Source organism: Carassius auratus, chromosome 23, assembly GCF_003368295.1.
Source record: "Carassius auratus strain Wakin chromosome 23, ASM336829v1, whole genome shotgun sequence".
Taxonomy (NCBI): domain Eukaryota; kingdom Metazoa; phylum Chordata; class Actinopteri; order Cypriniformes; family Cyprinidae; genus Carassius; species Carassius auratus.
The window spans coordinates 8,530,187-8,555,018 of NC_039265.1; the positions used below are offsets into that span (position 1 = coordinate 8,530,187).

Consider the following 24,832-nt stretch of genomic DNA (forward strand, 5'->3'; position numbering starts at 1 on the left):
ATATTTCACAGATATTTTACTAAAATGTATTAATGTGTTCCTATACTAATGTATCTGTATCTAAAATCATATTTGGTTTATTATTGTATAAAGAGTGTTTATAGAGATGGTTCTGTCATTATAAGGTCATTTAGTTATTTATCCTTTATTAATTCTCTTTGAGTCTTCAGAGCACAAAGGGTTAACTGTAGGAGGTTCAGTTTGCAGCTGAGGGTGGAGTGAACTTGGCCAGTCAGTGTACACTTTTCTTCTTCAGTAATTAGCTTGGCTGCCAGCGAAGTCATGCTTCAGCATCTTCGAGAAGAACCCATCACGACTACATCACATCTGTTGTGAAATTACGTTTTGTTTTCAGTTCCCTGACAGAGATGGGCGAGATCAGTGAAGCGTCCTTACTGGAATACATCTGTTCCTCTGGAGGAAAAGTCAAAAATTCCGATCTGTCCAAAACATATAAGCATTTTATAAACCATAGCGATTTGCAGCTACGTGGTGAGTAAATAAGAATATGACATTTATTTATTTTTTACATTCGCGTGCGCTTTACATCCTTGTCTTCACTGCAAGCACGACGCGACGCAAAGCGCTCTCTCTCTCTCTCACACACACACACACACACACAAGGCACGTTTTGTTTTTAGAAGCACTAGCTTAACTGGATGAAACTGAACGGTTGGGGTCTCGAGACTCGTTCTGATAAATTCCTTTAATAAAGTATATATATATTTATTTGACACGCAAACGCAACGCACGAGACGCGACGCAACTGACGCACGGGTAGACCAAAGGGTTAAAACCCGCTCTAGAATATACTTTTTTTTTATTTTGATGAGTTGCAAACAGCGTTAAGGAGTGTTTCTGGGAGCACATTCCGTTATTTTTAACTCTAAAATAAGATTTAAAAACTCATTTTAACGCACTTAGGAATGGCATTTAGTTTCTTGAAAGTAACTGTGGCAAACATCTGCTTTAGATTAAAAAGCTACCAACAGATAGAATTACACACATGGAATTCTGTCATTTCCTTTGCTCCCTCAGGAAGGGCCTCCACATTCCCCAACCATGAAAGCGGAGTTCTAAATACAATATTCACAGTTTGTTTCATTTTCCAATATTAATCCAAATCCAGTCAGATTGAATTATGTAACACACTAAACTGATTCCTATAATAACCAGAATAAGCTGATATTTCAATTTCTATAAGTCTGAATAATGATAAATCTGAGTGATAGGTCTGTTCAAGTTGTGAAAAATTAAACGATTAAAGAAATGGGTAATTGGTAATTATTTTCCTTGCTTTAATCAGAATATGACCACATTCTGATTGATATTGGAATAATCCTGTGCAAGTTATCACTTTCTGTGTCTTATTTTGATTAATGCTGAATTGTTAATGCTGACAAATGCTTACCTGCTTTTGCTTTTCTGTTGGCCTAAACGAATCAGTTGTTATTTTACACTGACAGGTTCATGTGCGAGCTGATCAACTGTTCAATATTTGATAACTTTTAGATTATTTGCACCTGATTTGCACTCAATTTCAATATCTTTGTTGCCAGTTTATTTAATTGATAAAATGTTTTGATTATGTTCTCAATATGGCTTAAAATTCCATGTTATCAACATCTGCCACTGAAAACAAATATTGTTTGAACGCTGTTTTGTTTATGGACATTAAATATTCATGTAAAAATGGCATAGCGTGTGGCCAAAGAAGGCTGCAGCAAAGTGGGCCAAATAAAAAACATGTTCTCATAAGCCATTTAAATTGTAATTACATTAGATGATGTTGCATTTAATCTTACATACATGTGTCATACATACATTTATGAAACAATTATCCGTAATGGCTTATAATGCCTCGTCCAGCTGTGCCAGTACAGCTGTGAACAGAGGTTTCAAAATCTGCCTTCATCTGGTACCATCTGACATAGCTGACCAATTATCATAATTATTCTTGATTACCGCAACAGCCTGCATGGCATGCTCTAATTCTGGAGTTATAATGATTCCAGTCCTTTTTAGGATGGTGGTTTTGATGGGATCTCTGGCAGTTGCTATATTCTGTGTGGGAACATAGAGTCCTCATGCAGTTGGCAAGCATAGACTAATACATTTGCTCCGAAATCTAAACTGTGTGCCTCTCAGCTCCATGACAGGAATTCTGCGGGCTCCTACTGTTAAGTGCTGACTTCCCTTAAGGTTTCCTGTTGTTGTGGATGCTGTGTTGCAATGTCATCCCTGTCTTTTCCCCTGGCAGGAAAACGGAAAGGTTGTGTAGGGTACATTCTCTATTTAAAGATCCTAGTCCTGATATATTTTGGCTGTTTGGCACAGTTCAGTTCAAGTGGTTCTCATTTTTAACCCTTTATATATCACAATATATAAATGTGCATTTTATTTTTATTTTTTTATTTAACAGCATCCTCCGTCTTCTTCGAGGTATGTTTGTTGACACGAAAAGAGTAAAATATTTCATAAAACAAATTGGATTCTGGGAAATACTTTTTGTGTGTTTATTTTTATTTTATTGTTTTATGTAAATTACATTTATCAATTCATGTTCATCAGTTTGTTACAATTTGTTCATAAAATTATAAATTATAAAAAAAAAATGCATGCATGTTATATAAAAAATAATAAAAGAGATCAATACTATTAGAGCAAAAAAGTGTAAGCAAATGTAAAAAAAAACATAGATTAGACTAAATATATTTTTTTAATAAAATATTTGATAAAAATGATATGCAAATAAATAATGCATCTAAAAAGAATGGGTCAAATATAATAATGATATTTAACAAACAACATTTTCCAAATATTTGGCTAAATATTTTGGAATTTACCCCTAAAAAACAGTGAAAGAAATATATATATCATAGACTATATGTTTATTCTTTTGAAAGGTGAATACTTCAGAATAAGCTTACATGATGACCTTCAACAAAGTGTCTTACTGTCTAACATTGAATGTGTCCATTGCCATGGCAACAAAATAACTATAATAACTAATCAGTCTGATGGATCTTTTAATGAACTCCGTGAAAGCAGATACACACACAACTCATGTAAAATCTCATTGCACCATAGGTGTTTTACTTGTTGTGCAACAAATAAAAAGAAACTATATTCTACTTAGAGGCATGGAATGAAATTGAAGCAGGAAAAGATCTTCTTGGGATCTAAATAAAACTACAATCCAGTGCTGGGGGCATCTGACTGATGGTGACCCATTGGCAATTGTTGTTTTATATATATTTAATTTAAATATGTGTGTGTGTGTGTGTGTGTGTGTGTGTGTGTGTAGTTGGTTAGCTAGGATCGAGTAAAACTTCTGCAAACAGAAGCCTTTATGTGATATGAAAAGTAAACAGGACCATTACAACTAGAGCAGCGTTTTCTTTTAGACTGTGGGTTGTGAATCACCACAGAGGGGAAGTAAGCGGTTCAGGCAAACAGCAAGAATGATGGTACGTTCATGCCATGTCAGAAATATGAAACGTGTTATGTTCTCAAATTCAGTTTGTGGGGTTCATATCTTGTGTTTACATATTTCTGACATGAACGTCTCCTGAACTCCTGCTCCTCATGGTCTTCTGTGCATGTAAAAACAAACAAGAACCACCTGTGTCGTCCGATTCATGAAATAATGACTCTTATGACTCTAACGGTTCTTTTAATGGCTTGTTCTGGCGACTGGCAGTTACTCGTTTAAATCAGTCTAATGAATCTTTTACTGAATGAACTCTGTCAGAGCGGCTACTGAATAATGACTCGCTTTCTGAACTGCATGTTTAATTTCAAAGCTCATTATATCACTATTCATAATGTTGATCAGCAATAACATCTTTCAGTCATAAGCTCATCAATTATTAGGAAATGCATATTAGACATTAAAAAACGAGTTTATTATATTTCAATATATTAGCACCACCCGTGTAGTCCAATTAATGAACAAATGACTCTTATGAGTCATTTCCTTTAATGATTTGTTCACTCAGTGGGCAGTTAATCATTTGGATCAGTCTGATGAATCTTTTAATGAATGGCAAGTTCCATGTCAAAGCTCGCTATACGTCACATGTCATAATATCATCAATAATTAAATCAAATTACTTACAGTGAAAACGATGACTTGTTAATGACTTATTTGAATCATTCTGATGAATCTTTTAATGAACTCCATGAAAGCAGATACACACACAGCTCATGTAAAATCTCATTGCACCATAGGTGTTTTACTTGTGCAACAAATAAAAAGAAACTATATTCTACTTAGAGGCATGGAATGAAATTGAAGAAGGAAAAGATCTTCTTGGGATCTAAATAAAACTACAATCCAGTGCTGGGGGCATTTGAGTGATGGTGACCCATTGGGAATGGTTGTTGAATATGAGCACAGCAGTAATGATGGATTTGTTTGTTCAGCTCTCCCCCCTCTCTGTCATTTAATCATTTTCTATTCTTGTGTAGTAATTCGAGCCAGTTTCTGGTTTCTCCCTGCTGCAGTCAGTCTGTGCTAAAGTGATGTTGCATAACATCACAGACTCCCACAAGCCAGGAATCAGAGTCCAGTGTTTGTGCCAAACGTTACACAGCTAATCTTTTCAGTCCAAAACATGCAGATAGAACAAATAAATCAATAAACAAGTGGTCAAGGTTTGTTTTCAATCACAAATCAGGAAATGTTGTTTTTTAAAGAAAATTACATTAATTCGTCCAAAAATGAACATTTCCTGAAACTTTACTCTCAGGCCATGCAATGTGTGGATGAGATTATTTTACTGCAACATATTTGAAGAAATGTAGTATTAGTTTAGTATATGTTTCTTCATCGGAACAGAGCTGGAGAAATGTAGCATTACATCACTTGATCACTAATGGATCCTCTGCGGTGAATGGGTGCCGTCAGAGTCAGAATCCAAACTGGCCAGATAAAAACATTACAACAATCCACAAGTAATCCACACCACTCTAGTCCATAATTTTTTTTTTTTTTTTAAGTTTGTAAGAAACAAATCCATCAATCAAGCTGTTTTTAACATTAAACCTTTGCTTCCAGATGGTCCTCTATCCATAACATTGCTTTCTCCAGTGAAGAAGTTGTCTTGTCTGAAACAGGGGAGAAATATGCAGATCAAGCACCCTTTGCAAGCATAAATATTCCAAAACAGTTTTACACTAATTTGTTGGTGGATTTTAATGAGAGGACAACAAGAGACAGACTTTTTCACTGGAGGAAGCGTCATTGATAATGGAGTAGTATTTTGCCCAGAAGTGACCGTTTAAAGATAAAACACTGAAACTGTGGAATAATTCTTTTACAGACATGCAGCTTTTTATCTCACAAGGCATTAATTGATGAATTGTAGTCATGTGGCTTGCTTGTGGTTTATCATGATGTTTTTATCAGCTGTTTGGACTCTCATTCTGACGGCACCCATTTACTACAGTGACAAATGATGTAATGCTAAATTTCTTAAATTCTGTTGTGATAAGAAATAAAAAACCTTCTACATTTGTGTGTGTGACTCACTTCTACTACATCTTGGATGAGTACATTTTCAGCAAAGTTTCATTTTTGGGTAAACTGTTCCTTTAAATCTATGTTAATTCTGTCATCTTTTACTCACCATAATCCCCATCCAATCCGGTGTGACTTTCTTTTTTCAGTGAAAAAAAAAAAAACAGAAGAAAGCCATACAGGTTTTAATTCTAGCCTCTGGCATGCTTTGGGTTTTCTTCTGATGCTGAGTTTAGATTTACAAAGGAAAGAACGAATGCAAGGTCATACTGTACGAGTGACCTTTCTCCTAAGATAAATTTAGAAAACATGCTTGGGAAAAATGTTTGCAAGCACATACTTATGGCACTTTAATCTCTTTTTTCCCCCTCTAGCCAAATACAGAGAAGAGTTCAAACTCATCATTGATCGAATTGCGGTGGTGAAATCTGAGAATGTGAGTACATGTGTTGTCTAATCATTACTGCACAGTTTAAACTAATCAACTCCTCCCTCAGTCTGATTATGTAATCATTAGAGCATTTTTTGCATGTGTAATACGATGACATTTTATTCCCTGTCCCTGAAGAATAGTCGCAGAGGACTCTATTCCCACAGTGATTCATTATTTACTCTGTGACTGGGATAAGCTTCCCTTTCTCACATTAATGCTATACACCACACCCTTATGATCTTGGATCATTGTCCCACATGTGTACTTCCCCTCGGATGAGATCACTTTCAGTCTGTTCTGATCTGGTTTCCAGCCATACACTACCATTCATAAGTTTGGGGTCAGTAAGACTTTTGAGGCTTTTGAAGGGTGTCTCATATACTCCCATAGAGAGCATTTATTTGATCAAAAGTACAGTGAAATTTAGAGAAATAATATTACAATTTCAAAAACTGTTTTCTAATTTAATATGTAAAAAATTTAATTTATTCCTGTGATGCAAAGCAGAATTTTCAGCAACATTACGCCACTCTTCTTTTTATTTCGATATTTCTTACGTATCTTTAATGTCACTTTTGATAAATAAATAGATGATAATAATTATTATTAAACAATTGTGTTAAAGTGTTAACCTAGAAATAGATATGTAGGTATTATTTATACACAAGTCATATTTTTTTACGACATTCAAATAACAGAATAAAGGTAATGGTTCCTTTTTCATTTCAGGGAGAGAAATATCTCATCCTCAAGAAGAAGTATAGACAGCAGATGCAAGAGCGAGAGTCTGGCGCTGGAAAGGGAGGAGAACCAATCAAGCCGGTTCAGCCGAACCCACAAAATATTCTCCGGGTCTCCAATCCAGTGCAGAACCATAACCCAACCGCTCAGAAACCAGCACTGGTGGCCTGGTGCTCAGGACCCATGATTACAGTCACAGAAGCACCAGAACCGACTCATACAGATGTTGTGAGTGATTATTGATCATAATAGTTCTCTTTTACTCATTGAAGGTCCGTTTTTTAAAGGAATAGTTCACCCAAAAAGGAAATTTGCTGACAACTTCAGGCCATCTGAGATGTAGATGAGTGTGTTTCCTCATCAGAACACATTTGGAGAAATTTGGAATAACATCATTTGCTCATCAATGGATCCTCTGCAGTGAATGGGTGCCGTCAGAATAAGAGCATAAACAGCTGATAAAAACATCACGAAAAATCCACAAGCATTCCACACAGCCTCAGTCCATCAATTAATGTCTTATGAAGCATGATTGTAATAAAAAAATATCATAGTTAAGACACTTTTAACATCAAACAGTCATCTCATCTGAATCAGGAGAGAAATATGCACATATCAAGAACTGTATACAAGTGCAAGCAGTCCAAAACTGTTATAAGCAGATATGTTGGTGGATTTTGATGTGAGAGGACAATAGAGGATGGGCTTTTTCATTGTTAATCTTTATTATGGATTATGGACTTTTGGCAAGAAGCAACGGTTTAAAGTTAAAATGCCTTACTGATGGATTTGTTTCTTAAAAATCACGCAGCTTTTTACTTCACAAGACGTTAATTGATGGACTGGGGTGGTGTGGATTACTTGTGATGTTTTTGTCAGCTGTCTCATTCTGACGGCACCCATTCACTGTAAGTCCATTTTTTTATTTTAGGTTGAACTGTTTCTTTAAGAGGAGTAAACATTAAGTAAAACCTCTCTTAATAGCTCAGACAGTGACCACCTTTGTCACATCCGTGTTATCATACATGACACATCATGACATCTTATGATTTTGCTAAAAAAAAAACATAAAGAAGAAGAAGAAACAGGAACTAAAGGGGAATCTGGATGAGTTATTTAACCACAGTATTTCATCAGTGTTCTGTAATGTTGACGTTATTCCATTAAACATTCATATTTAAAGCTCTAGTTGAATGTAAGGCATTATTGTTGTTCAAGTATTTGTTATAGTCTCAGTTAGAGCTAGCATGACATGTTCACATCAGCTAAAGTAGTGTAATACTCTTGTGAAATTCAGGTCTCTATTAATCATTTTCTTGGATATCATTCAGAATCCGGTGTTTTTCCTCAGACTGTTTGCTAAAGCTTTTCTGGTCTGGATTAAAGAAGCAGCTGGTGATAAGAGAAAGCTTGTCAAAAGCAGATAACACAGTGTTTCACTTGCCTTATCTTTAGCTGTAGGACTTCAGCTGTTAAAAGCGTTATGTTGAAGCACATATCGAGACTTCCGGCGAGGTAGAGTATAGTGGGCATGTAAAATTTCCTTTTTGGAATGATTAATTGCTATTTTTTTTACTTGGTTTTAAGATCATTTTCACTTATCTGTGATGCCTGAAAGCATCTTTGGATAATTTAAGCCTGTGAGGTTTGCATCTCTCTTTGACTAAAACATCACTTACAAGAGCATTGAGTATGTAGGTTAACGTTGGCACACAACTGTCACAGTGCAACATTCACATTACTATTACTGGTAACCACAACTATTAATGCGAATCTGTGATCTTATATGTGGTCTTATGATTTCAATGTGAAAAAGTGGTTTATCTCTCTTAAAAGGTAAACATCCTTTTGCCCTCATTATTGGAATTTGTGAGCCGATGATAGGTTGTTGTTATAGTTAACTAAAAATGAAAAATATACAAATATTTGATAGAAATATTGCCTCTCTGCAACTTCAAGTTGAAGTACTAAAAATATCTAACTGGGGGGGGGAATAAACAAATTATATGAGAATTTAGAATTTTGTTATTAAAGGTAAAATGATTGAAAATGTTAATATATTCAATTAATAACATGAACATTTATACAGATAATGTATTTTGTGCTTTGGGTATAAATAAATAAATTATATATACATATATATATAAATGTGTGTGTGTGTGTGTGTGTGTGTGTGTGTGTATTCAAAGAAATTTTAACTGTTGCCTTGCACTAAAACGACTACTACTAAACAAAGAGACCAAATACATTTAAATACAATCTGTATTGAATGTATAATTGAAGTTTCTATTCATGTACACATTGATAGTAGATTCTGCTAAAACACTGGTTAATGAGTTGCAGTTTTCACTCACACATAGAGTGCATCAGCGCATTCAGCTCAACACACAACAGTGTGAATTTCCTGTCTGCGCTTATTGTCACTTTGAAATTGTGTCTAGAAAACTGTTAAACAGACATAGCCTATGAAAGCATCTGCATTTACTTCTGAGCAATGAAACCATCACACCATCTTTCTATAGTTTAGTTATCCTGCTCTCAGTATGAGGAGGAGTGAAGGTCTACTGAGAATGTGTTTGGCCTGTTGACCTGGTATTTTGTCAGCATCAGCACATTTGAGCACAGTGAAGTGATCCTTAGTAAGTGATCTTAGTGAAGTGTAACTTCTGCCTTTCTTGTGATTAGCAGGTAGAGAGCACCCTCTCCCCGCCAGCAGCAGAGGAGAAACCAGAGGAGCTTTCAGCCTCCGACCGAGAAGATGACCTCGACAAAGACTCAGGGTCAAAGGTTAGAGTCAAGGAGCTTGAACTAACATGAGCTGTTTTTTTTTTCTAAACTGATCACACTCTATGTTTCTGTTGCTCTGTCTGAAATGGAACTAACGAGCTTCTTTTAGTTGTCATAAAAGCAGTAGAACACAGAAGGGTCAATGGAATATCTGTGTGTATTATTTATATACTAAAAAAAAAGCACCCACATAGAAAATGCATTTCATACAGACAATGGCTTTAATATACCTTTTGTGATTTAACATTATTTAAATATTTTCATTAAAACTGATTCTGGTGTTTTATCCTGGGCTTATAGTAAATATGTCTAGGAGGTTTTACTATCCAGAAAGAAAAATAATAATAAAGACTTAATATATAATTTTATAACATATTCTCAATCATAATATTTATCAAATAATATTTTATAAATGTATTAGATAATATAATATTAAAGTTATAATTATAAATTGTAAAAACAAATTAATAACAAATTATAAGTAATTTTATAGTGGATTTACATTTATCCAGCTAAATAGATGCCAAGACCTATATCTATAATCAAAAAGGTACAGAAAAAAGGCCTGAGCTCTAAAAATATTATATTATGTATTTAAAAACATCAGATAAATCTGTTTTTTTATATATATAAAAAGTAAAAAAAAAAAAAAAAAGTATTAATGCAAAATTAAAGTCAACACTCGAAGCCATTGTGTTTTCATGTCACATAAACAGGAAATGACATCACAAGGGTGCCCACTGTTGACCCTAATTACTGTGTCATAGTATTCAGATTTAAGTTAAGTTAATCACTGAGAATACTTCATGGTATTATTTAAAAAAAAAAATATTTCTCGAAAACATGTTGAATGGCCCAAGCAACCAATTTCTAAAAAATTTGCACATGCATCCAAATTTTTTTTCTCACGATTTAGTTTTTTATTATTTGTCATTTGCCATTTGTCATTGCTCTTATTTGTACATCTTTACTTATCATTCGCTGACAATATAAAAAAATTATTCAGGAGCCCTTATACCAGGGCTACTCAATTGGCGGCCCTCGGGCCAAATGCGGCCCGCCAATCATCTTCACCCCCCCCCCCAATAAAGAGATTGGGATGGCCCCCAACCCCCTTGGCCCCCTTCAAATTTTCAATTCTGTAATCCGGCCCTCAGATGAAATTAATTGAATAGCCCTGCCTTAAACAATCTTCACACATGATATATGTAATACTAGGACTAACCAGAAGGTGGCGCAAGTTAAATAGCTGGATTTGTGAAAGGCCTTAGTTCAGCCAGGAGTGACAGCATGAAAGACGCATTAATCTGCATTTGAAAGAAGCTTTCTATTCTTGTGCAAAACAGAAACATGCTCCACCTCATTATAGAGAAAATGATCATCTGTGCCCTCCAACATTTGTATGCAGATTAACCTGAGATACAGCTAGTTAAAGACCAAGAGCATAATGTTAAAACAAGATTTAATGTTTGAGTTTTGTTTTGTTTCATTAAAAAAATTTTTTTTACTGTATTTTTATTAAAGTTCAAGTAATATAAGTAAATATCGAGTCTTCTATTTTGCTCTTAGAGCTTTAAAACATGAAGTGTTTTGTTTTTTCATTAAATCTTTCTCTTTCAGTCACACTACTTGCAAACTGTTTAAGTAGAAAAGATTCACACTTGAAAGCTCTTCACGCCTGAAAGCTCTTTCCAAGAAGCGAGACAAAACTGACTAGTCCTTTAGAGGAATTATTCATATGATGCATTGAAGCTGAAATCATCTGCATAAAATGTGATCTTTTTAATATTTTACAATGCAGTGAAACTCTTTCATCGACGTATTCATTACTGCATTCAGGCTTCACCGCTGTGATTATTTGTCACCAGTCTGGTTGGTTTCCACATGGAAAAATAATAGTTTCACATGCAATTATTCAGTCACTCTCCCGCTCTTTTCATTCTTCTCTCAAAAGGAAATATGTCTGGCTTGGTTCCTATTTAAGCAAAGGTAAACAAATATTGCACGCAGCTTTCGGAAAACTGTAGCATATATGAAAGAGTGTAAGTGTTTTCCCACTGTCTCGGACACTCTGCAGCTGTCCTGAAAACAATTAGCCATCACGTGCACTGCAGAAATGACCCAACTGCTCCATTTTCCCTCACATTAATCAGCCTGACTGACACTTCAGTACATAAAGAGAAACTGACCATCGCTTTGGCTCACAAAACTGATGGCTTCTGGTAAAACGGCATACGATAAAATAAAACCAAAGGCACAGTTAGAGCAATCTGGTGCTCATTGGAGCCAATCATTCACCTCTGGTGAGTTAAGTGGGGGTTTTATGCTTGTGTTACCTGTCAAGAAGGCAGATTGGAGGAATTATCCTTTGTTTTTACTGTTCTCTTATTTCCACAAGCAGATTTGCTGTGTTTTTAAAGGGGAAATGTCCCTGGAAGTGTTTCTGGTATTCAGTGTGAGTCTGTGTACTGATAAACAAAGCGGCATTATGGGTGTTTTCTGTATTCGCTGCGTTTACTGGATCTTTGATGGGATCTGTTTATGTGTGTGTGTGTGTACTGATGACTTTGTGGACTGTATGCGTTGTGTATTTGCTTGAGTTTGTTCATTCTTCACAGCGCTGGGTTCCCCTCCGTTCATACCGCAACTACAGAACAGGAAGAGGAACCTGTCAAACCCAAACGTCCTCTTTAGCGTGTCGTGTTATTTGTGTTACTAACCGTACAGTGCAGTTTCACACTGACTCGTCCGAGCTCCAGGTGCTACTGACAGGTGGTTTTGTGAGTCATATCACATCCTGTTTCTTTTCCAGAGTGAATCCGAGCAGGATGAGGAGTGCGGAGGCAGTTTGGGATCCACCGCTGTGGCTGTGAGTGTACATAACGCATAACTGATCATAACACGCTTTATGAGAAACCTTTATCATGGTAAATTTACAGTAAAATTCCTTTTGCTACTGTTGCTACAATAAAACTGTGGTTTATATACAGTAACACTAAATTAAACCAAAGAAAGATTCCTAGACTTTTTGAAGGAGATGGCATACTAATGTATCATAACTTGACAATAAAAAAAGTTTGGTTAAAGACGGTGTGCCTTTAAATTAAGACATTTAAGCTCAGGGTACTCCAGGTGTCTCCCTTTAAGAAGTACTGTAAGTTTGTTAGGGTAAAAACATCGTTTTTGTTTGGTCCATAGCTTGATCCTCTTGAGAAAGAGTGGATCTTCTCTGCAGCAAGTGGCAAACTGTCTCAGCTCACTCAGCTCCTGAGGCAAGACTCCTCCCTGGCCAATAAAAAGGTAGATATCATCAGTATATACTCACATTAAGTGTGTTGTGTGTTGCATAATGTGTTCCTCTATGTCTAAATATATGAATGTCATTTGAATGCACGCGTCTCATATCATAAGCTCAAGTTTTAATAATGAATTTTTATTGGTCTTTTCATGTGCTCGGAACAAAATAGGACTTCACCTCAGTAAGTTTGCAACCAATCATACAAACACTGCATGTACAGTAAAAGTTACAGTATAAGTTTAGACATTTAAGTCTTAATTCATATTTTTTTATATATTATTAAAAACCTCAATATGAGATGGAAATGAATTTTATTATATATTTAATTTAAACATAAAATATTTTAAAGTATGCTATATTAATAAATGGACTAAAATATATTATTATATTAATAAACCAATTGCAATTATATAAATAAATTAGTTAAAATAAATTCTACAAATTCAATCAATCATTATAAAAAATATATAAAATGTCTTTGAATTCTGTTTAAAAAGTAGGATGAAGCTTGCGACATTGATTTGAGTGACTAAATCACTGAATAATAACCTTCCACTTTGTGATATTTGATAGTTTTATTGACTTCACTGATCTTCTGAAATGTCAAATGTAAAAAAAAATTGAATATTAAAGGAGCAGATGTTGCCAAACTTATACAGTATACACAAAACCTCAAACATATATTGAGATAGATATGTTTCAAAAGTCTTAAATGACAATTTCCATTTGTAATTTTGTCATTTGCAATTGTATTCATTAATAGACTTCTCTCTCTCTCTCTCTCTCTCTCTCTCTCCCTTATATCTCCTGGATTTGACTTCCAAAAGGGGGTGAGTTAAAAGTTTTCATTATTGGGGAAACCTTTTAAAACAAGTGTCCAAGTGGATAAGTATTTTATCACACATTGGATCACATGTGTGCACTCCAGCACATGTAAATTTTTCGCTCGTCAGCGACGTTCATGACGTTAACTAGAGTTCTGGACCACCGATTCCCTGTGGCTCCTCGAAGGTTACTGACTTTCCACCGTTTCCTCCCTCGTACCCAGGTGCAACACAGACCAAAGAGCGAAGCTCAACCCCGATCATGCGTTTCAAAGGCTTATTTTCAGAAGGATTATGAAAGATAGCTTTTTAGCTCCTTCACCCCCCAAAACAAGCTCAAATCCTTTTATTTGTCCCCCCGGTGCGCTTAAGAGCTTTGAGCCTGTGTTTGTGGTCCCTGCCTGGGCCGGAGTTCTCACACTGTCCCGTGTCAGACCACCTTCTAAGAACCTCTAAGCCCTTCGCCTTCCCCGCGCTGACAAGATACAACGGCGGCCATTGAAGTGCGGGAGAGATTAGGGCTCACCTCAAAGACTTCAACCACTTAAAGATAATCTGAAAGTAATAGAGCAGGCTGGGATTAATTGGAGAACAATCGCCGCCATGTCCCCAGGAAGGTGGTAAGTCTGACCCCCATGTGGCTTTGATGCCCCCCTTCCTGAACCGGGACGACGTGCCAAGCAAGCCACCTCTCCTCCGTTTGGTACAATGCAACTGTGCTTGTGAGATGATAGTTTAAGGGGCGTTTTATCTGTAAAAAAAATTAAAATATCAGAAGTTCAGGCACCCATCATCTCGAGTTATTAGATTTACTCAATTTATGGAAAAATCATTGTATCAATTTTAAGTTTAAGTTAAGTTTAACGCAATATATGTCCGATGAACTCAAAATTCATGTGTTCAATTTTAGATCATTATAAATTAATGTTAGCAATAGTGGTGTAGAATTGCCTTAGTTTATCTTAACTTGTGTATCATATTGTTGAGCCATCTTAAAATACAGATAAAATGAAAATATAGAATAATAATGACTTCCGAAATGGAAAAAAATCTTACTGAAAAGAACCACTCTAATGCTGACTTGACACATACATTTAATGACAATAAAAAACACTGCATAGAGTTAAAACATTGGATATTTCTGAATGACAAATATTTGTTGTTATATCTCCCTGTGCTTTGACTAAAAATACAAATCAAACTGAGCATGCTCAATATTTTCTTAGTTGGACCTTCACCACTAAACTTGACATTGCATGTTCTCAAACTAAATGAGCAAAAAATGGCCTTTAATATTATATATAATGCCAGCATTTCCAACCTTTAAAGTAAAGTTTTTCTGACGAAACAAAAGTTGGATTTTTTTTCAAGGATGCTCGTTTTTTTGCTGTCCTGGATCTTTTCTGCCACTTCTATTGTTTAAGTCTTAAGTTTAAGTAGTTAAGCTTCGCCTTTAGCCTCTCAGTCGCTGAAGTTGCACATCACCCCGAGTCCGTAACCCGACACAATCTCTGTTTTCCTTTCACATGTTGGAAGCTCCTTTGGGAGAAAATTCCAATTGAAGCTCTCACAGTGAAGCCCATAAATAAACAGTCCTGATCTCAGATGCAGCGCAAACACTCCTCGCTTTAAGCCGTGCACTCGAGCAGGACCGCTCGCTTTCTGGCCACAAACCAGATAAAGGCTGATGTCCTTCAAGATCATTTCATGAGAGTGATATACATATAACATGGATATTAAGAATTTCTTCCCTTGTTTTAGTAAATTGTGGCCATGTTGTTTAAATTAATTGCCTTGATTTGAATTCATTAAAACTAAACTACATGGCCATTATTTACTAACAGGGTTTCTGCTTAATTCACCCTTCCATAAATTCAGGCCTAAAAAGATCTTAAATCAGAGTGGAAAATATTACATTCATAGTCATGGCATGTTGCATAGCCTGCAAAAAAATAAAAAAAATAATAAGAACTCTATTTTGCACAATATTTATGTTTTGTTTTCCAATATAAAATGTGGTTTTATTAACAAAGTTCGGGAGAAGCACGATCAGATAATCATCCAATTTGGCACAGGTGCATTTCGTTTAGCTAATCATCTTAAATAGCACACAAGCATATATATATCCAGTCTTCCTACCTCCTGTCCCATGACAGTTTTTTCGGCATCCCTCTTCCACCCCAACTCCTCACTTCTAATCTATTTATCCCAAATTGGGGATAGGGGGAGTTATTTGGGTTCGGGCTGTGCTCCGGGCCCGGACCCCTCCCCCAGGACAGCACGCTAAAATATGCCTACTATTCGCCTTCAGATTAGATGTAAGGGTGAACTTGTGAACATCTAAACATCATAAACCGCTTGTTTTCTGAAAATTAAACAGAATTCTGTGAGTTTGTGCTTAAAACCAGAACGAATGAATGAATGAATTTTCTGAGCCCATAGACTGATCTTATTTTAATCATAAACTCAGAGAACTCACGAAGATCAATTTATCATAAAAAAAATTTTTTTAGGATCTTTTTGGTTCTCAAGTAAATGTAATTTGATTTAGGAATCTTTAGGCTTTTAAACTGAAAAACAAGAATACTGACGAAGATCATTTTTTGTTGTAGTGTTTTGTTTTGTTTTTGTTTTTCCACCCACTGTGATCGGAAGCTAATAAATAAATATCATTTATTAATAAATCAATATTTATTTATTTACTGAAATGAATTAAAATATTATGGAGATAATTCAAATTTGTTTTTGAAGCACTGACAAAAGACATTTACATTTAGAAAGCCGTATTGTGTTCTGTTAAATTTATTCCTTTCAATTTTCTTTACCTGGTCATAAAAAGTCTAACGTTTCATAACACCTGCAAACTCTATCTATTGTATTCTATCTAATATTGACGAAAGACAGTGGACCTTTTTTGACTGTAAAAATCTGCTGAAATATCTATAATATGGCCTCGCCTAAATACAGTTTGATACTATTATTCTCATGTATTTTTAATTTCTTTTTACCCCTGAGTGAAGAATAAAAAAAACTTGCTGTGCATAAGTAACCAGCTATTCAAGAGTGAAAAAAAAACCTTTTACAAAAATGTGCAGCAGCATTGTTAATAATAAGAAACTGTCCTTGACCAGCATATCAGTATATTAGAATGATTTCTGAAACAAATTTTGCCATGCATCAGGCGTAAATGTAAATCCACCTGTGTGCTCATCTCTTTCTCTTTCTCTTCTCCTCCACTATGTCATCCTCTCCCGATGTATCCCGGACTTCCTTCTCCCTCCGCCCAGTTTGTGAGTACATTATTTGTCCATCGCTCTTCTTTATAAGCCGCAGCGAATATGTCTCTATTGTGTCTGTCACAAAGGCGCTATTTGGTTAGTGAGAGTTGAGGGTTCCCCGCCAGGCCAGAACAGGAACCTGAGGAACAAGGGTTTTAGACGTCACATCCTGTTGACCGTCATCCGTCACGCCGAGCCTCCATGAGACCTGTCGCGCTGTCAGTCAAACATGTGCGCCAGCCAATCCATCTCAAGGGTGCGACAGCCCAAACAATAGAGCGGCTGATAGGGAAACCAGACTTCATCTATCACAATATGTCCTGTGGGCAGGACTGGAAACACCTACAGGAGACAGCACCCTCCCGTAGTACAGAACACACAACAGTAGAGATATGATGCATATTGTGTACAGATGAAATAGTATGCCATATGCGTACGTAGATTTCAGACTGGTGTGCATTGTTGTCATGTGACTTTAGTCGGTGAGTTGGGTCTATAGTTATTAAAAACTACTGAAATTGTAATTTAGCATTTTTTATGACATTTTGTGTAAAAATGTCTTTTGGCAGAATCAGGGTTAAGTTACTAAAATTTGTAGCTGATAGATACTGCTTTAGGTTCTTACACTTACATTCATTTATTTGACAAAAATATTAAGCAGCGCAACTGTTTTAACTAAATTGATAATCAGAAATGTTTCTTGAGCAGCAAACCAGCATATTAGAATGAGGAGTAGTATGTTATTAGGAACCAAAAAAGTATTTCAGCATTTCAGTATGACATATTGTTGTCACATGACGTCATTTTGTTTCCTTCCAGAAGTTTTTTGTTTAGAATTCTGGGCAGTCCGAATTAGTATTTGACAAATCAAAATATTATCAGCTGATATAGCATGGAGAAGTGATTTAATTTTTACTTTTGATACATTTATTTGGTATTTTTCACTATGCACTAAAATAAGTGAAACAGAAATTTAAAGTTAAATACTTTGGATCAGAACTGTATTTAAATCTTTGCTACATATACTTTTCTTTTACAAAACTTAAAATTCCATTGGATTCATTCATTCATTCATTCTTTTTTTTTACTCTTTCAGTTTTGTTAAAGGTGCTGTATGTAGGTTTTTGACTCTACTAAAACATAAAAATACCATAATATGTTTGCAGATATTTAAGAAACATGCTAAGTTAGCATATTTGTTTATCTGAAAAACAATGCTACAGTCAGTTATTCTCCTTTAAAAATTTCTGTTTTGGGCCGGAATGTCTTTCTCTGTTTTGCTTTGTGAAACCCGCCCACTAGCAGTTTGCCCAATTGTATTTCAGCATTCCGTGTTGCCAGTTGGCGGAAAACACAAAATTTTTCATTTTTCATTCCTCATCAAGTTCCTTTTCATGGTGTCATCAATGTGGCAAGCTGCATGTGTCAAGTCTGAGGAGGTGGGGCCTTATATTTTTAATTTGGACTGCAATACCTAGTTCAACCACTCGGTGTCAATCCTACATACAGCACCTTTAAGAGTTTTGAGAGGTTTGGTTTAACTTTCAGGAAACAGAAAAATTAACTTAAAGGGATAGTTCACCCAAAAATGAAAATGACCTTGTATTTTACTCACCCACAAGCTATCCTAGGTGTAAATGACTTTCTTCTTTCAGATGAATACAATCAGAGTTGTATTAAAAATGTCTCTATCAAGAGTTATAATGGCAGTGAATTTCCAATAAAATACATCCATCAATAATAAAAAGTGCTCCACGTGGCTCCGGGGGATTATTAAAAGGCCTTATGAAGCAAAGCAATGCAGTTGTGTAAGAAAAATATCCGGTGAGAAAAACCGATAGGAATATGCAAGTCTCCAGGGGTGTAACGGTATGTGTTTTTGTATCCAAACGGTTCACAGGGTAAATTCAAAGTGATCATCCCTATGCCCTACTCCCTTTGAAGGGCAGGTCCCTTGGAGTGGAGACTTTGGAGTGAGCAGGATACGTGCCATTATGTAGTTGTTTGGAATATACTTGGCAAAAGGTACAATGTAATTTCCTCATTATCTTCAGCTAAGATGTTCCCATAACAACACAGCACAGTGTCCGTCAGCAAATATCGCTGTTTTACTGGCACAAATGTATTTTTATTTTTATTAGCATAATTGTTGAAAATCAACATAAATTTTATGTTTTAAAGAGTTTTATATTTCCCTCGCTTCCTTTGCCAAGTACATTCCAAATGGCTACATAATGGCATGTATCCTGCTCACTCCAAAGCCTCCAAGGCTCTGCCCATTGAAGGGAATAGGGCATATGGGATGATCAGTTCCATAGCCCCTTTCACACTGCCATTCCGGCAAATACATGGGTAAAGTGTTCGGCAATTGTTCCCGGGTCGCTAGTTTTTGCACTTTCACACTGCCAGTGATGACCCGGGATATGTGCGTGCTTTCACACACAACCCGTGAAGATCCCGTAACGACATGTGACATCAGCGCGTGATGTGTAATGTACGAGTCGACAACGCTAGGCATGTAATACTTTCACTGAAGCAAGCGAACGATCTCGGCGTCAGTGCGGAAAGTGAGGAACTGATCTCATCTTCATTACAGTTTGCACGTATTTTTTTGTTGCGAACATTGATCTTCCTTCAAAAGACGGTAAAAGAGTTGCGCGATAACGCACGTCATCACTTTGACACGGAATTAGATCTGGCTTTTGTTCACACAGCGCTCGTTCCGGGTTGAATCTGGCAATGTTACTAGGTCCCCGACCCGGGTTCTTACGGGAATCAATCCCGGGACGTGGTTGCTTTCACACAGAAGGCGACCCGGCAATGTTCCGGCAATATGACGGGTCCTACTTGCAGTGTGAAATTTGGAATTTGGAATTTACCCTGTGAACCATTCAGTACGAAAACACATTCCGTTATACCCCTACTAGTCTCACAAAATTCAGATTTTGTGTACAGCAAAGGAAAAACCAGTCTCCTCTTGGTTTATATTGAAATCATCCAACATTTTTCTTTACAAATCATCCTTTTGAACTTTTAATTCATAACCGGGTGCTTTATTTTGCTATCTCCTCTGCGCTTCTGCATTCTCGCTTTTCTTTTTTTCTACAAATGCATTTGGCCTTTTAAAGGTGTTTTCCTTAAATCATGGGGTAATTTTCATTTTTGGGTGATTATACCTGTAAACAGTGCCAGTTAAACTTTCCAGAAATAGAAAATGAAGCATTAAATAATGCATTGAATTCAGATTTTCTCCGTAATACCATTCACAAAGTACAAGCACATAAAGTGGCTGATTTTGATCCAGTGTCCTCTTGAAGAATCCACCTCACATCACCGTCCTATTAAGGAGGTGTGTCGCTCAGGCTGAGGTCAATAGCTTTCCCATCTTGTCCATTCATCGTGTTTGAGAGCGCCGGGTGTTTGAAGCTCCAGTGTCCGTGTGCATGTGTGCGGTGCGTGGCCCCTTCTCCTTCTGACAGGCCTTGTCAACAGCCTGATGCCTGGGTGGGTCCTCCATCAGAGGGTCATACCAACATCATCAATCTTGCACCCCGTGACAGGCCTGTGCTCCCCCCGCAGTGGGCACACTGGTTTGTTGTTTTGTAATTAGACCACCATTAGATGGCAGGAAACCGTCCCCTCCACACCCTCTGTGCACAGCTGGCAGCCTATGGGAGCCGCGGGCCGCTCCACTGTGTGGCGTTAGGGGGGTGGGGATCTACCTAGTGGGAGAGAATGAACATGCAGAGTGTAAATGATGTATAACAAGATTAATCAGATGGCTTGACGATTGTGTACTAGCACAAACAAGCTGTCCAAACAAGCAATATGAGAATTCAGATCCACCATGCTGCCCAAAAGTCTCAGACCACAATTTGGACAGAAAATTATATTTTTGGTTTTAGAATTTAGAAAAATGTTAAATGGTTTACCTCATTTAAGTAATTCTATGAAACTATAAATGTTACATGTTAAAAATGGTTATATACACTTAAAAAAAAATATTTAAAAGATGAAATTAAAACTATGGAATAACATGAATGCAAGTGTGAGAATCATGTAGTGACCAAAAAATGAAAGAATTAATAGTCAATTTTTTCTAATAAGTCAAATAAATAACTATTAAAAATATTTGAAGGGTTTCTTAAGATTATGCACAATTTCTTGGTTAAATGTAGTAATAAAAAAAATGTATTGAGTGAATGAGTGAGTGAAGTAAAATAAATAAATGCAATAAAATAAGTCAATATTAAAATAAAACAATATTATAATGGAAAAATATTTACAAACATTTAGTATTATGCACAATTTTTAGGTTAAATGTAATTGGATAAAAGAATGGATAAGTAAAAAATGAACATTAGAATAAAATTATGATCAAAGTATTATCTGAGGATTGAATATATAGTATTCTGAACAATTTCTAGGTCAAATTTAAAAAAGCATTTAAAAATGGATATAAAAAAGACATTGTACAGAAAGATATAAATTATATTTAATATAATTTTAATGTTTCAATATCTCTGACAGACAGCACTACACTGGGCTGCGAAACATGGTAAAGAAGACGTGACCACAATGTTGGCAGAAGCAGGAGCTGACGTCAATATAAAAGCAGTACGTGCCACTGCTTCATAAATCAATCCATTTTTAGTTGATAACAAACGTATACATGCCTAAACTTAAATGCATTTACTAATCATGATGTTTTTGTCTTCTTTCCTCTCACAGCATGTAAGTCCAGCTCACCTTCCATTCACCCTCGCTGTGTAATGTTTCTCACGTGTGTGTCAGGCTGCCAGAAAGCGTCCGCTTCTGACATAACTCCTGTGAAAGGGTATGCGGGTGCCCAGCTGTGCAAATGAAGCCCGGCGCTGTTTGAGAATGTCTGTTCATAAATCAAACTCTGTCATGTTAACAGCTTCCCTTAAACAATGTCTTCATGTATTCCAACAGCAGGCTCAGAGCAAAGCAATTTCACTCAATTACCAGGCAATTATGATTCTGTCATTAGATTTGTTGCTGTAACCTCAGTTCATTTGTGTCCCGTCTTTCTCTCCCCCTCTTCTCTTCTTTCTGTCACTCTCTGATTCTGTCGTGTTGTGGTTATTATGATTGGGACATGGGCACTAGGGGGTGAGTGTCGAATATTACTTCACCCTGTCCATTTCCTTTTCATTTCTGTTTTGTGGTGAGATTGATCACCAGCGATATTTAAACCAGAAAACATTTTCTGCTTGGGGGAGTCTCACAAATAACATTATTTCACCCCCAAATCTAAAGAAAATAAATAAAATTATATTTAGCAGTGGAGAAAATCACTCATTTTCACTATTGTAATGTGTGCATTACTTTTGTGTTTATTAATATCATTATATATATATATATATATATATATATATATATATATATATATATATATATATATATATATATATATATATATATATATATGAATATATATATGAATATATGAATTAATGATTAAATGTTGCAGTGCAAAAACAAAATATGTAAAATATTTTAATATATATAAAATATATTTTGTTTAATTTAATTAAATATTTTTGTTTAATTTAATACAGTATATCAATATTTAAATCACGCAGAACAAAAAATCTGACAGATTTTACTTTATGTAAAATAGTTGTTAATGTAAAATATAGTTTGTTTTATATTGAATTAAATATTTTCCTTTAATTAAATTTATTACAAAATATGTATATATTAGTGTGTGTGTGTGTGTGTGTTTGTGTGTGTGTTACGGCAGTGACAATTATTAAATACGCTTAATTGTCATGCAAATAATGTCACAGTCCAACAACTGTAAAATATATTTTATTCACAAAAAGAAATATTACTACATTTAAAATATTATATATATTTACTATTTAATTAAATTACATATTTTATATAATTTCATTTCATTTTAAAAAATTTAATTTTATATGTTTTTTTTGTATTTGATTCTTTCGATTATGGGATGAAGTATGACTTGGACATGCTTTTGACACTTTTTGATATATTCAGTCTTTTGTTCTTACAGGGATACACACCGTTACACATCGCAGCACTGCATGGCCATCAACATATATTTGACCTGCTGGTCAGGACGTACGGTAAGCATTCATACCTCCAAATGTTTAATTTTATTTTATTTTATTTTATTTTATTTTATTTTATTTTATTTTATTTTATTTTATTTTATAAGCATGCAAATCAAATTAACAGAGCAAAAATGAACAAAATATCTTGACATGTCCCGAAATTCAATAAGACGTAAAAATAAAAGCAGCAACATTTGAGTTTGCTCCATTTAATATTGCTGAAATATGAACATGTTCACAGGAGCGAAGGACAATCTGCGGGACTACAGCGGCCATTTACCATATCATTACCTTAATTTACAGGAGACACAATTAGAAGACCATGAACTATGTGAGTCAATCTCAGTTTACTTTTTTTGTGCTAAAGTGCAACGCAGCATGTGTGTGTTTGACGTGTGGCACATGTGGAAAGAGCAGCACTGAGGATGTTTTCCACATTAGCGCAGGCATGTGGTTTCTCTCAATCTGCGGGGTGCCTCATGGATCAGTTTTGGACTGTTTGTCTTCACCCTATTTGTCCTTCCAGCATGTTATTTCATGCACAGTGTGGTCTTCTTCTTAACACTGCTTTGATGTCTGTTCTCCAAGCTGAAGTCAGCGAGTGCCACAGCCTGACCCAGGCTGGCGAGCGCAGGAACAGGAAGATCTCCTCATTATTTCACTCCATGAAGAAGTGGGGTTCAGCGGAGGACCTGGCGCCCGTGCTGGAGGAGAGGACTGTTGCTCATCAGCTCATGCTGCCTGCGTTTAGAACCAGAAAGTTCTCACGGTAGACTGTGTGAAGTCTCGCTTTAGTGCCGCTTTAATAGTGTACAGATGAAAACACACTTTGCTGCTTTATTCGAACAGATACTATGATGTTGTTGTATTCACATTTAAGTAGCTTTTTTAACTTAATTGGCATTTGTAGTGTTATGCCACAGCACTGTGTGATATTCTATAAGTCTAATGTCTTATTTTCTCTGCTAAAGGTTTACATTAAGCAATGAAAAGGTGCATTTTAAATTACCGTTTCATCTTATGACCCCAAAGTTTTACAAGTCTGAAGAACTACGTTGTCTGTATGTTAATGCTAAAGTTCTGTCTTGAATAGAGACCAAGTTCAGCATTTACTTGCCTTATTTCCACCTTACCAAACTTAAAAGTCAGAATCATAGTTTGCATAGATAGTTCGATAGAGACCATATAAATGCACAATTTAACTCTATTTTAGCTAAATACATAAATAAGCTCCTGAATTTTTTTTTATGATGTCATGATAAAGGAAAAATTATAACAGCCAATACTATCCCAAACCAGAGTTAGAGTTATGATCCAATTCCAGTTAAAAAATGAGTCACACACTTTGAAATATTGAAATATATTTTTATGGAATTTGAATGCTTTGTAAATGCCAGTTCTTTTCTGCTTTTCTGCTGCTAATGTCTTGAATTGTATGTTTTAGTGCATTTCTATATTCAAATAAATGCATTCCAAATGATGATGCTAAGTAAATCTGCTAGTTTGTGCCTTATGTTGGAAATCTGAAGGTCTTTCCTGTTACCTGAGTGTTTATTTTCATGTAATTTACAGTCCCCTTATATATAAAAAAATAATTATTATTATACTGCGTGTAATGTGTGCTTTTTCTCCTGTTCATTATTTTCCCTCTAATTGTTAAGATCTTTTTTTTTTCATAAAGTTTTTCGTTGCAATCTCCCAGCTTTCCTCCGGGCCCTCGCGCTAATCTAGTGTGCAGCTCTTTCATCAGTCTCCTGGATCACCCTAACAAGATTACACTCTATCAGATCTTCCACCTCAGTCCCTGTCCCCTGGCTCACACCTTCCCAGCGAAGCTCCT

The 24,832-nt window shown here is 35.7% G+C and overlaps 1 protein-coding gene across 2 annotated transcripts; it reads left to right on the forward strand.

Moving 5' to 3' along the window:
- The first annotated feature begins 235 nt into the window (after positions 1–235).
- LOC113041199 (ankyrin repeat domain-containing protein SOWAHB) lies at positions 236–24,486 on the forward strand. 2 transcript variants are annotated; one of them, XM_026199601.1, is made up of 13 exons: positions 236–492; positions 5,899–5,960; positions 6,687–6,926; positions 9,384–9,485; positions 12,298–12,354; positions 12,684–12,785; positions 12,953–12,964; positions 13,611–13,613; positions 21,416–21,502; positions 21,617–21,619; positions 22,932–23,004; positions 23,234–23,323; positions 23,581–24,486. In XM_026199601.1, the coding sequence occupies exons 1-13, from the start codon at positions 369–371 to the stop codon at positions 23,763–23,765; spliced, it is 1,140 nt and encodes a 379-aa protein (XP_026055386.1). In that variant the 5' UTR covers positions 236–368; the 3' UTR covers positions 23,766–24,486. The 2 variants fall into 2 exon arrangements, with proteins under 2 accessions (XP_026055386.1, XP_026055387.1); XM_026199602.1 differs by lacking the exons at positions 12,953–12,964; positions 13,611–13,613 and adding an exon at positions 15,999–16,001.
- Positions 24,487–24,832: the final 346 nt, after the last annotated feature.

What these genes read in the sequence shown, in the direction of transcription:
- LOC113041199 (XM_026199601.1), top strand. Translation starts at nt 369, where the DNA reads ATGGGCGAGATCAGTGAAGCGTCCTTACTGGAATACATCTGTTCCTCT. An exon ending in CGGTGGTGAAATCTGAGAAT is followed by an intron (nt 5,961 to 6,686) that starts GTGAGTACATGT and finishes TTTTCATTTCAG; the next exon opens with GGAGAGAAATATCTCATCCT. An exon ending in CCTGCTGGTCAGGACGTACG is followed by an intron (nt 23,005 to 23,233) that starts GTAAGCATTCAT and finishes ACATGTTCACAG; the next exon opens with GAGCGAAGGACAATCTGCGG.